This window comes from Perca flavescens, chromosome 13 (genome assembly GCF_004354835.1).
Source record: "Perca flavescens isolate YP-PL-M2 chromosome 13, PFLA_1.0, whole genome shotgun sequence".
Classification (NCBI taxonomy): domain Eukaryota; kingdom Metazoa; phylum Chordata; class Actinopteri; order Perciformes; family Percidae; genus Perca; species Perca flavescens.
In genome coordinates this window covers 2338600-2351906 of record NC_041343.1, presented here as the reverse complement: position 1 = coordinate 2351906, position 13307 = coordinate 2338600, and the positions used below count along the sequence as shown (strand labels likewise).

Below are 13307 nucleotides of genomic sequence, written 5' to 3'. Positions count from 1 at the left end.
CAACACTTCTCAAATACACAAACAAACCCACATCAATCACCTATTGATGACCAATGATATCAGGCACACCCCTGAGTGTCAAAGTATATGGGAGCTGTACCACTTTTAATTTGGGTATGACGTTTCGACCAAAAAGCATGAATTTCAAGTGTTTCTTCAGCCACTTCTGTCTACAACAGTCGAGAACCCTTTTGCAATTATGTAAGCAAATAATGTAATCTGAAAACTGCTGCCCTGGTTAAAAAAAACAATGCAACTGATCTCAGCAGGTATTGTGTCTGGAATGGAAATTTCTAAGTGACCCCAAACTTTTGACCGGTAGTGTACTTGATACATAATGTACTGTTCTCTTATAATACCTTATCTGAATTATTGTGTGGAGGTGTGGGGAAACAAACACATCTACAAACAATGTGCTTGCTTAAAAAAACAAAAAAACAATAAGGATAGTTTATAATGTAGGTCTCGTGAGCACACTAATGAATTATTCTTAAGTCATATGCTCTGAAATTTATGGATTATGAAAATGTATGGAGTTGATTTTAAAACGGCACAATTAATGTACAAAGGAGAAACAATTGACTTCCTGGAACTGGGTGATGATTTAAGAAGGAAACTTAGTTTAAAACAACTGTATGCATGCATTGTTATTAAAAGCATGTGTGTTTCTGTTCATGGGGTGACTCTGGAATAGTTTGGAGGACGAAATAAAATTGAGTAAAAATGTCACACAGTACAAAATTCAAGGCAATCTATGTAACTTTTCCCTCTTTGGTCCCCCTACAGGTTGTCTCATTGGAACTACAGCTCGCGCGGCTGTAGTTCCAATGAGAAAACCTGAAGGGGGACCAAGAGGGAAAAGTTAGTATGCCTTTAAACACAAAAGAGCATTTCTGGAAAGGTACAGTAAAGAGAAGGGAGGTTGGATGTTAAAATGATTGATTGGTAGTGTATTGTTTTGTATTAACTTGCTTCAGTTTTGATCTGATACATGTATAATTAAATTGTGCTTGATAAATATACTGGATGGACAGTAGCTTAAGGATGGTACATAAATAAATGATTTAATCAAGGAAATGATGGAATAGTAACTAGATCGATTGATTGATCAGCAAATTTTTTAGGATTTTGAAGATATTTTCTGTATAGGGTTGTATGGTTGCATATTGACAAACAGATTGAAAATGTTAAGGTATAAACATTTCAAAATGAGTAGGAACCTAAAAGCATTTTGCTTTCTCCTACTCCCTTTCGGAGTCTTAATTCATTTAGTTTATTCTTGCTTTTTCTTTTTTCATAGTGAACTACTTTTGTGTCTTGTATTTTATGTTTTGTGTTTATTCTTTTTTATGTTGTTCAAAATAAGCTATTCATTATCATAAAATCCTGTGGAATGAAAAACTCCATAATGTGTGTTTTTCTCCAAATATGTTTGGAGCCTCTTATGTCTCTGATTATTCTTTTGCTGTGCTTCCAGGAGAAGAGCGTCTACACCAACGGCAAGGCCACCCATAAAATCACTGTGATCCCCACGGCGAATCTGACTGTCACCTGCAGGGTCAGCAACAAGCTGGGAGAAGATACCAAGACCATCAATGTTTCCTTTGGTAAGGTCATTCTTGGCAACAATTTGGTTGATTGGCTTTATTTTCCCAGTTGTGGGAAAAAATAGAGCTTCTATGTAGTGGAGAACTAAAGTTATACAGCTTTGAAGATACTTATCATGTATTTTGACTTGCTTGGCTGTGGTACTGCCTTTTGTTGTTTTGAGGTAATGTATTGGGCTATTTCGGCAGCCTCAGTTGAAAATGTAATATGTGTATATGTATATATATATATATTTTATATATATATATATATATATATATATATATATATATATATATATTTAATAACGCACGCTTCTGGGCTGTGGTGGAATATCAAGCATAGCCGTGATTGCTCACGGGGGCCGCGGTGCCTCCGTAACACAGCACAGACGCGGCCGGTAGAAAACAGGGATTAGTCCATTGGATCAGGTGTCAAGTATGGTGCCTGCTGTACCTTAGCTAAGTGAGTCCAAACTTGATTTTCTTTTTGTCATTATAAAAGAGACCAAGGCAAACTGATCAGAAACCAATTTAGAGGAAAAAAGTCACCTCAGGGTAACCTGGCTCCGCCCTCCTACGTACTTCTGCTCAATTTTCATACAAATGAAATGTACGAGAGTCCGGTAGGACTCGGGGAGCATTTAGAATGAATTTATTATTTTAATGAATGACACCTAGTTTGCACTAGGGCTGAATGATTAATCGCATTTGCAATAATATTGCGATTTGCAAAGGCGGCGATTTGGTCACATGACTCGCGAGAGCAAATCAGTCTGCACTCCGCAGAGAAAGCATCAACTTGGCAGGCTAACGCTATGCCGTACCTTGAGCAGATTTCTCTCCTTCAAACAACTCTGAGTTGTAGTTTAAAACTTTTACAGCCATTTTAATAAAATGAAGGGTTTTATTCGGGCTTGAGTCAATACATGCAGTTAATGTGTACAGGCACGCAGAACTGAAGGCTCGGTTGGCAACGGTTAGCTCCGGTTAGCAGTTAGCTCCGGTTAGCTCCATTATAAAAATATGGAGTGGACAAGCTGCCACTGAGAGGGGTAACAACCAGACTTATATATATATATATATATATATACTATATTTTTACTTATTTAACTGTATGGTAAAGTTAAAAGACAGTGTTTAAAAAGTGCAATCCACATGTTTACATATGTTTATTACATAAATAATAATTAAATGATCTAAATACTACTAAGTGTGGTAAAGCTACATATTTGTTTTTATATTTCTGCAATCTGGACTTTAGTTTGTGTGATTTGTTTCTGACTTTCATATGAATGTTTACACCAGGCTTGGTCAGTGCTCAATATACTACTGTAATTGAAGTAGTTAAATAAAAGATGTAATTTATATAAATTCATGCCTTACCTAATTTCATCATCACATACAGGCCTGGCCTCCAGTTTGTTTAATCTATCTAATCTTGTGTTGTTCATACTATACAATGATTTATTGTTTATCTTTGTTGAATAATACAGAAGACAAAGAGCTTAAAAAATAATCGCATATTAAATCGCAATCGCAATATTTGTGAAAGAAATCGCAGTTAGATTATTTTCAAAAATCATTCAGCCCTAGTCTGCACTTTGTCCCCAGAAATAAAGTCAATAGGAGCAGGTTTTGGTGTTAAATGATGCACTATCCTAGGTTTAGTGAGAAGACACCCATCAGTACACTGCTTTTACAGACAGCACTTGAATGTGGAGAGGCTTTAAGTTGTTTTGTTTTTTCTTTGAGAACACTGTCTAATTTGTTCCATTTTTCACAAATCATACAAACCTATTATCAACAGCCATTATAACTGTTGCAGAATGTGCTTATGTGGAACATGTACATGTGCAGTGCAAGTGCACCAATGACACAGAATCCTTTCACTATGCCCACTACCGGGACGAAACTAAACAAAACAAAAAGGATTGTTTCAGGAAAGGCTGGGACTGTCAAAGCCTATAGTGGTATCATTTCATGCATTCACTCTGTGCTATTGCTATTCCTCCTCATTCTTTCTTTCTGACTGTAATAATTACCCTGTCTTTTGTCTCTCGTCCTTCACCATCTTCTGGGTTTGGCTGCATTCTTGTCTGTTGGGGTGCTAAAACTGTCTTGCCTTTTTTCCCTGCAGTTTAGCCAGAGCCACTGCCTGGCATCTGCTCTGAAAGAATATCAAATTTATTTGAGTTCTGAGTTTAAAGTCAGAGTTTTTTCTCAGAATTATGACTTGTTTTTAAAGTGTATATTATTTTTTTTTAAAAAGAGTCAGAATTCTGACTTTAAACTCAGAACTCAATAAATTTTTTCACATGGCCCTAATCCTCTTCCGTAGTTACAGCTTCTTGTAAGGCTATTTTGCGAGGCTTCACCTGGCCTGATTAGTGTAGGGTTTTGTTTTCCTTTGGGGTTTTTATACAGACATATATGTTTTGTTTACCTTTTATTTTTATGAGTTCTAATTTATTTATGTTTGATTTCAGTTAATAAGGAGAATAAACAGGAGGGAAGAGGTAAGATTTTCTTTTCCTTTTGCCCTTATCTTTTACTTTCTAGACTTTTTAAGAGGGTTCTGTTGAACATTTCAAAATATCAAGCTATTCTTGAGGTCACATCTACTATCATGGCACTGTTAGTCTGATGGATTCTCTGATTTATGCACCCAACACTCCCCACTCTCTCTTCATGTATAAACTGACCCATGTTCATCACTTTACCTACAGACAATACTGTGTCTGACTCTGAACATACACCTGCATCTCAGCTGTTCCATCTTCATCATTTTATTTTATTTTATTATTGGTGTCTGTGAACTCCTTTAGGTGTCCAGTTATAAAAGCTTCTGTGTGAGTGTGTATTAGTCCTACCACTGAATGCTGCGGTCTGTTGTCAGGCCCTCAGGACGATTCACAGGACCAGGCCAAGCTCATAGTGGGAGTCGTGGTAGGCCTCCTCATAGCTGCTGCCATAGTGGGACTCATCTACTGGCTTTACATGAAGAATTCAAGGTACAGAAACACACTGGTGTGCAAACTCAATGTTGTAATCCATAGTGAGCTTAGAATAATAATCAGAAGAAGGTGGTCAAGGTTTACAGCCACAGTCTCTGACAATATATATAATCACATATGTCAAAGAAGTGCTACGCAGATGAGGAAGTACTATCAAGTGGGAGGTTTTCAGAGCACGTAGCAGAGGGAAATATGGCAGAAGGGGGTGTAAGTCTAGAGGAGAAAGTAAGAAAGTGATGTGTGGTGTGTTTGAAGAGATGAGTTTACAGTCTGCTGTGGAGTGACGTCTGGAGCAGAGAAGGTCATTCTGCAACATAGGTTCACGCTTTTGCAATTCTGTATTCACCACAGACGAGGAAGCTGGAAAACTGGGGAGAAGGAGTTGGGAACATCTGAGGAGAGCACAAAACTAGAGGACAACAATCACACTGTTTAAAGGCACTCCGGCTATACTACATGGGAGGAATATGGTAAGAATTGTCACTTTTAAATGTACATACACCATACACACAGGTAGACTGAGTGTAATATAAGTTACATTTCAGTTCAACTTTAATTTGAATGTATTTATATATACAATATATACATACAAGTATCATTTTTATTTATTACAACATGTCTTACTTTTGTAGGTTTGGCCATCAATCCTTTTAGTACGCAGCAAATTATTTGCTGAGATTATATAACAATACAACATACAATCTATCAGATGATCAAGACAAATAAAATAACAACTTAGTCAAACTTATTTTGAAGAGAAATCACAGGTGACTGATGCAATAATTACCATAACTGTCCATTGTAAACACCCATGCCTGCTTAAAACTTTAACCTCACACTTTCCTGTGTAATAGACTTGTTGTCAGGTGCACTCAATTTTAGTTTTACCTTTAAATTAAAGCTACAGATGGTGTCATATTTGCTCAAACTGTCACTATATCTGACAGTGCTACATGAGACGACTCATCCGTGAAAAAACTCATGTTCCTCTTCCGCTCGTGGTGCTCCTAGTGGCATAAGAAAAACAACCAATCAGAGCCGAGGATTCTCTAACGCAGTGTCAACATTGCTAGTGAACTCCGATCAAACTGGCAGCGCATTGCCTATTTCTCGCCTCAAATGTTTTCTATTCAATTGTATTTATAGTATCAAATCATAACAGGAGTTATCTCGAGACACTTTACAGATAGAGTAGGTCTAGACCACACTCTATAATTTACAAAGACCCAACAATTCCAATAATTCCCCAAGAGCAAGAATTTAGTCTGACAATGGCGAGGAAAAACTCCCTTTTAGGCAGAAACCTCGGACCGACCCAGGCTCTTGGTGGGTGGGCATCTGCCGGTTGGGGCTGTGATGAACAGTGGCAATAATAGTCATAATAAAGATAATGGAACCATGACTAGAAATACTAGTTGTAGCAGTTCAGGGCATAGTAGGGCCCTGCTTCAGAAACATAGTTTAGTGTACTGGTTAGATATTGATATGGCTGGGCGGTGCTTCGGTTTTTGGCTCTTATTTTACATCTAAAATTATATATAATTATATCGACCCAGTAGAAGTAAAAGTACTCGTAAAAATAATAACTAATGTAATTTACAATATCTAAATTATAAAATATCTCGTAAAAACTACTCAAGTAGTAGGCAACTTCATTAGATGCATTTATTACTATACATCACATTACATTCAAACAGGTAATAACAAATGTGAAGTGCATGTTACTTGTTATTTAAGTGCCCATATCCAGACAAATGACAAAATATGTAGTGTGCGTGCGTGTGTGCGTGCGTGCGTGCGTGCGTGCGTGCGTGCGTGTGTGTCTGGCCCCTGGAGTTTTTTATGCTACATCTGACTTTGTACTTGTACTGATGTTGTCGTACTCCCAGACCTCATCAGGTACTTCATTGAGTACAAGGTTGTCATATTTAATAGGACTGATGGCCAAAACTAATGAAATAAGATCTGTGTTGTAAGAAACTGAATTACATTTGTGTAGAGGTGTTTTTCTGGGCATTATAAGTCAAAATCTTAAATGATTGAAATGATAATGACTTTATTTCTCTGTACGTCTTTGTGGGGAAGAAGCAGCCATGCAACATTAAAAATAGAGACTCCCAGTTGGCTGCTGACACCCTCCATCAGGCTCCACACAAGCAGCAACCGAGTCCTGCCCACTGCCTGCTGTCCCACATCACTGTCTGAAGTCTGCACTGAGGATGCCTCGTGTTACTGTTTCATTTTGTGTTTTCGTGTTCCTGGTGAATGCTCTGTTATGTTTTGTGTGAGCAGTTCTGCTCAGGGTGTGTGGTGGGTTTTTTGCCGCTTAGTTCTTCCTTTAGGATTATTTTTTTTTTGTGTTCTCGATTTTCTTCAAACAATGTAAATCCCTTGTACACTTGTAAGGCCTGTATAACGAATTATAAGTATGTTTGTGCCCTCGCTGAGCATGCCAATGTTTATTTTTATTGTTTGTACTTTTTTGTGTGCTGTGTGTTAAAAAGCCTTTGTTAGGCTGTCCTCAGAGAAAAATACACTTAACTGCTGTATAACCCTACTGAAACTCCTCAACATCTCTTAACCTCCTGACTTGTGTTCTTTGGTTTTCAAACACTGGTAAATGGATTGTCTGTATAGGTATTGAAAGCCCACTACAAAAGAGTCCTGATTATAGTCATGATATTAAATAAGGAACTGGATCCAGTTTATTGTTACTGTGACCCCAAAAAACTAACATACTAAGTTTTAAATTGCATTTGTGTAGATGTAAATTGGACACAGTCAAATACTAACACTGTTTATGGAAATTCCAGTACTTTCTGTCACTTTTTTGTTAGTTGTTGGAAAAATTGTTTAATCTGAGAAGGCAAAAAGAAATGAAAAGGCAAGAAGTCTCTTTTTTTAAGTTTATGTTAAAAAAAATTTTGATCACCTGTGATTTAGTTTAATACACTACATTGCTGTCTTCATGTGAAGATCTATCTGGTCTACAGTTCCAATTCCTCTATATATATATATATATATATATTCTTTTCATGTTTTCTTTTTGGAAGAGCTTTACTTTATGCCAGGTCTAAAAATCAGTTTTTGTGTTTTTGATGTATTTATATTATGTGTGCAACCTTCCTGGATGGCGATGCTGCAGCATGCAAGATAATACTGGAGTTATTTTTAAGCCTGCATGGAAGTTTTGAAACAGCACTGTGTTGTAGGAGAGTTACATGAGAGTGAATAAGGCTATACAGTATCTGTGCTCATTACCTGCTGTAATTTTATTGTCATTTTTAGCTCAGTGTTGAAGACCGTGTTGTTCAGGCAGACTAGTTGATGTGCATAAGGATCGTGGTTCTCTGGCTTTACAGCTTTTGCTCTGGTACATCCCACAATGCAACACCCCAGTGACCCACCAAGGACAAAGGTTTAATAAGAAAGTTTGAATCATAGACCATTTATAGTTCAGTTCATAGTTGTTAAGTTCACACCATTTACATACTGTATGTATGACTCAAGTTCTATATACATAACTTTCACCTAACCATATGCTAATATTTCTGACAATCCTAGGGGGATTATGAATATAGCCAATAGTCAGATTTATTTAAGATTTGAGAATGTGGAATCGGTTTTCTTAGATATTTAGTTTTTTTTTTTTTTATGCAGCACCAGGCAAGAAAGTACCAATTCCAGTATTTTAAATTGACTTTGTCAAGAGCTTCAGATGCAAATATGATATGTTGGTTGAATTTGAAGGAACCATGCCCCAGTTGATCTTGTGATGTTCTCTCGGATGCTCATTTTTCCGACTAAAGTAAAGAGATGACACTGTCAGTTCTCTTCCTTTATTTTTGTGGAAGGTGTATCTTCAAAATGACAGCAGTGTCATCACATTGTGGGATGGTTTGCGAAACTACATGACATGAAAGCAGTAGATCAGCATTTTAGGCACCTGGTCCATTTGTTTGCTCATGCCTTTTGTTCCTTTTTAAATAATCAGGTCAGCAGTGAAACCAAAGATGGTGAGATGAGAAGGCCATAGTAGTGTTGTAAATACAGACTTTTGTTTTTGTACTGTTGTTGACAATAAAGTGAAAATTTTGAAACAAACCGTGTTATGCCTGGTGTATTAAAAAATAGTCACAACATGTAAATCCATATTTATGTTTGTTGCTGTATCACTCTAGAGTGCCAGAAGTTCTTGAGCTGTAAAAAGGCTGCCACATTCATCCTCGTGTTCGTCATCTTTTCCTTATGAGGAGGTAGCTTCAAGTGTTGTGGATTTATCCAGGATCTAATAGTGACTATGTTGTCTGCAAAGTCTACATTCCATTCCATTCAGTCTTTCTTCAGTTGTCCTTATTACCCAGTCGATGGCTAGTAGAAACCAGAATGGGTAACCCTGTCTGACCCTGGTCTTGATCTCAAACTGGTTGAAAACCCACTCTGCTCATTCCAGCATAGCTATTGGAATACTTAATTTTCAGATTACAGAACACACTAAAGAAACCCCATTTCCTTATCCTTTCAATAAAAACACATTTAAACAAAAAAATTTGTACTTGTGTCAGTGCATAGTGTGAACATAAAGAGTGACTCCACTAACACAGTCCTATCCTTTAAAGAGGCCCTTTAGCTAAATGATCACATCCCTATGGTGGTGTCAGTGATGTTTGTAAGTATATACTCTAGATAAGGCTGCCTAATGTCAGAAAGATGTTCTGACATTAGGCAGATGTTCTAAGATAATATTTTAAACAGCAACTGTTCATTTCCACAGACCATCTATTAATGAGGAGAGGGCACTCAGAGGTCCATGTCACTGCTATGCATTTCCTGGCCACACGTAAAGTGATTTTCATACATTTAAATGTAAATCTGCTGACACTTGTGAATTTCCGCAGTAAGTAAAACTCGGGATCTAATGGGAAGGTAACTCCTGTGATCTCGGTCAAGGTGTCACAGAAGTCGTACCAAAAGGGCCTCACTTTTGTACAAAGCCAAGTACAGTGCAGGGAGGAGCCGGCGTCTAGACCAGTCTGAAGCATGTTTCTGACAATTCAGGTTTGGATTTATGTAATTTCTGTGGACTGAGTTTATGGAGGAAATTATAATGAACCAGCCTGTACCAGGAATTTGTATCTGACGAACTGTCTTGACATATATCTGACCAGAGCTGTTCAGATCTGGTTCCCATCTTGCGCTAGTTTTGGGCAGGTTTTCTCCATATCAGTAAACAGGTAAGTCATTCCTGGGCCCAGATTGGCTCTATGAAAAGATCTTAACGGAAGGAAGGTCTTGCGGGATAAGTCATAACCTGACTCCGCCAGATGGATTGCTTCGCATTTGCTCGGCATATCCATCTGGGAACTTTCCGTTGGAGAACTTTTGGGAAGGGGCGGAATACTGGTTATTTGATTGGATGAACCATCTGTCTATCACCTATGTTGGTGATAGACGGGCCAAATCAACCAATCAGATCCACGAAGCGTATGAAAATACAACCACAAGCCCGCCCCTGCTGCTGCAGGCAAAGCATAGCTCGTTAGCTCAGCATGCAAACATGTCGGTAAAGGATATTTGCCGTTTGTGTAACGAGAACTTAGGAATAAAAGACACCATTTCAGGTTCCCGGACCATATTCCAAAGGAAGGATCCAAGAGAAAAAAAGCATTAGCGAGCGGCTAACAGAATTAGGGCTACCGCTGGCTGATAATACTGGTTAGCTGATTGGATAAACCATCGGTCTATCACCACCTAACCCACCTCAAAACCAACGCTGATTGGCCCGGTCGTTTGGCTAACGGCTCCAAATTTTCTCTGCCTCAAGATGCCAGACTGATCTGCGAGTGGAAAACTGGAGCTCGCCAGATCAGGACGGTCTCACGAGGCTAGATAAGTCATATTTCTTCCAATTTTTCAAATGACATAAATAATCCTTTTTTTTTCTCAACAATGTTCCAAATGCTGCACCCCTTTATGATGCACCATTTTCAGAATGCTTTTTTATTCAGAGTCATGGGTATGAGGTTATTTTGTCTTTGGTGACAGTCCCATTTTCCCAGCAGACATTGAGACGTTGAATGCCCATTGTTTGTACGTCCAATCAAAACATTTTGTTATGGTTCAAAAATACGTCTGGACGTCCTTATCCTTATTTCTTAATATGTTGTTACTATGAACAATAGTAAAGTTTACTTTGGGTTTTTACCTGGGACACAAAACCCAGGAGGGTGAAAGTCCTGTATATTTGAGTTATTATTGTCTTATAAGTCAACCCCTTACTTTCTGTCAACAGGGAGTTTGCCTGCTTTTATCCTAACTGTTGTAATCCTAACTTAACTGTACATCACCTTGTAATGGCAAAATTACATTTAAGCACAATTCCTTATATTTTTATGTTTTATTTCTACTTTACTGCTCTCACAAATGCTGAAAGAGTTTCTCATTTTCCACATGTAGATTTTGATTCTAACTTTGTGAGACATCCAGTCTGGAACATTATGTGAGCCTGAACCGATAAAGGTACAAGGTCACCCTAAAACTATCTCATGTTTTCCCATGCCAGTTAAGATGTAACTGGGGGGGTGAAAGTCATACAGGGAGGAGGAGGTGAGATGGCTCCGAGATGTCTCTTGTATTTCTCTGATTGTCTTCATTTGTATCAGATTGCCTGTCAAAATTGTAGCGTCATAATAATCCAAGTGCGTGTGTGTTGTCACTCTGAAGATGTATATAAGCCTAGTGTTCTTGTGCACTCATTTGAGAAACTGACTCCACACTGGGCTGCGGCCTTTTGTGAAATCATGTTGATCCTATTTGCAAATATATATGTTTTTTAATAAAATACAAAAACCCAACTTGGTTTTAGTCTCAGTCTGTCTTATATGTTTCAATTTACTAAACTCTCAAACTCTTTCCCCTGCTGCAAAGGAAAATTCCATAACAACCTGACTTTCTGACAGAAGGCCCTGAAGGCAAACGTCTCCCAAGTGCGATCAAAGACAGCGTGGAAAACAATTTTGGCTTACTAAAAAGGTTTTTAGACTTAGTTTACTTATTAATATCAGTTTTTAGGATATGGTGCATAGACTTACCAGATTTCTTATAAACAATCACTGCAGGCTCTGGATGGGAATGACCCTCACATGTGTGTTTGTGTGTGTGTGTGTGTGTGATTGTGTGTGTGTGTGTAATAATGTGTCACTAGAAGCCTGTCAGTCCAACGAGGGGTGACGCAGCACAAATTTACTCAACACCCTCTGATTTGAAGTGTTAAAACTAAAAACAAACTGACTGTGGGAGTGTTCCTGTCACTTTACATGTTAGGAGATTATTATTATACAGTAGCTGCTGGGAGGTCTGTTACCTCATCCAGTCTTCCAGAAGGAGAGGAGTAAAGGCTGGCAGAAGAAGTCTAGACAGTATCAACACAATTACCAATCGGTTTCTTTCATTTCAATTACTGGCATTTTTTTTCAAGATAAATTTTAGTCTGGTTTATTTACAGAGTTAAATTAATGATTACTCCACAGCGCTGTGGAAATAGGTCTGGCAATGTGAGACTATACTGGAACAAACTGTCGGAAAACAGCTGTCTCATACTTAGTTTCATGACACAGCACACACACACAAACACACACGCACACGGACACACGCGCGCACACACAGACACGCACACAGACTCACATGCACACACACACGCACGCAAACCTTAAGGAATTGTGACTTTTTATTTACTTACCCATGAAAATAACATATCAAGAAAAAAGCATTAATAATGTGTAAATTAATTGCGCATTACTCTAGGCTTTACATATTATCACCATATCACATTTTATTTTGTCACCAAAGCACATTAATACGAAAATGGCAATAGAAAATAAAAACCACCCTTTGCAACCTAAGGCCACTTACCCCCCTCACAAGGACGTCCAATGGAATGGACAACACTGAGCTCAGAGTAGTTCAAGTTCAAGAAAAAGAAAAAGAAAGGGAAAAGAGACCAGTGTAAAAATTAAGCCTCAAGTTAAGGAGGATTGGAATATCTAAATATAAGTGTAGTAATTTGTCTGCAAGTACAAACATTACCTATGCTCTAATCCATGATTTGGACAAGGAGAGCAGTCTGGCATTCCTTTTTGAGGATTTTCTGGTTCATTACAAACAGCACTGCCAATTGTGACAATAAATCTCAGTTGAATGATGTAATGTAATAAACTTGGTGACTTAGGGGAGCAGATAAAGCTGCTTAGCCAATGACTAAGCATTAGCCTATCTAAGCGCTATATGTTTATATACATGTTTTGGTTTAGCTTACATACTTTAATGACTGTGTTGCAATGGATAAAAATAATTTGCAAATCTGTGGATGATTACAGAGATTAGAGACTTGGTTCTCAAGGACTTCCACTTTGCATTGCTCATTAATTCAAAATCAGGGTTAAGATGACCTCATATGACCATATTCTAATGATGAGAAACCGGTTAGAACCCTGGCTTATTCCAACACACAAAAACAACACTTAAATGAAGAGTGGTTTCACACTCTCACATTATGAATTAATGAATTATGTAATGTATGTTATGTAAAGAAAAGTCAGTGAGCTGTATCATTAGGACTGGGATCAATATTTCCTCCTGCTGAATTTGTCAGAACATTCCAACTGAACCTTTTCATTTCCTTTTTGCAGCCAGACTATGAAATATC

The 13307-nt window shown here is 37.9% G+C and overlaps 1 protein-coding gene across 3 annotated transcripts in view; it reads left to right on the top strand.

The window, feature by feature from the left end:
- Positions 1-8707, top strand: part of alcama (activated leukocyte cell adhesion molecule a) — a 78209-nt gene extending 69502 nt beyond the window's left edge. For 2 of the 3 annotated variants that reach the window (XM_028594982.1, XM_028594981.1), the window contains 5 exons: positions 1478-1607; positions 4076-4105; positions 4486-4600; positions 4955-5073; positions 6689-8707. In XM_028594982.1, the coding sequence (XP_028450783.1) occupies positions 1478-1607; positions 4076-4105; positions 4486-4600; positions 4955-5039 (360 nt within the window). In that variant the 3' untranslated portion in view covers positions 5040-5073; positions 6689-8707. The remainder of the gene's footprint in view (positions 1-1477; positions 1608-4075; positions 4106-4485; positions 4601-4954; positions 5074-6688) is intronic. The other variant, XM_028594983.1, reaches the window with a different exon arrangement.
- The last annotated feature ends 4600 nt before the right edge of the window (positions 8708-13307 follow it).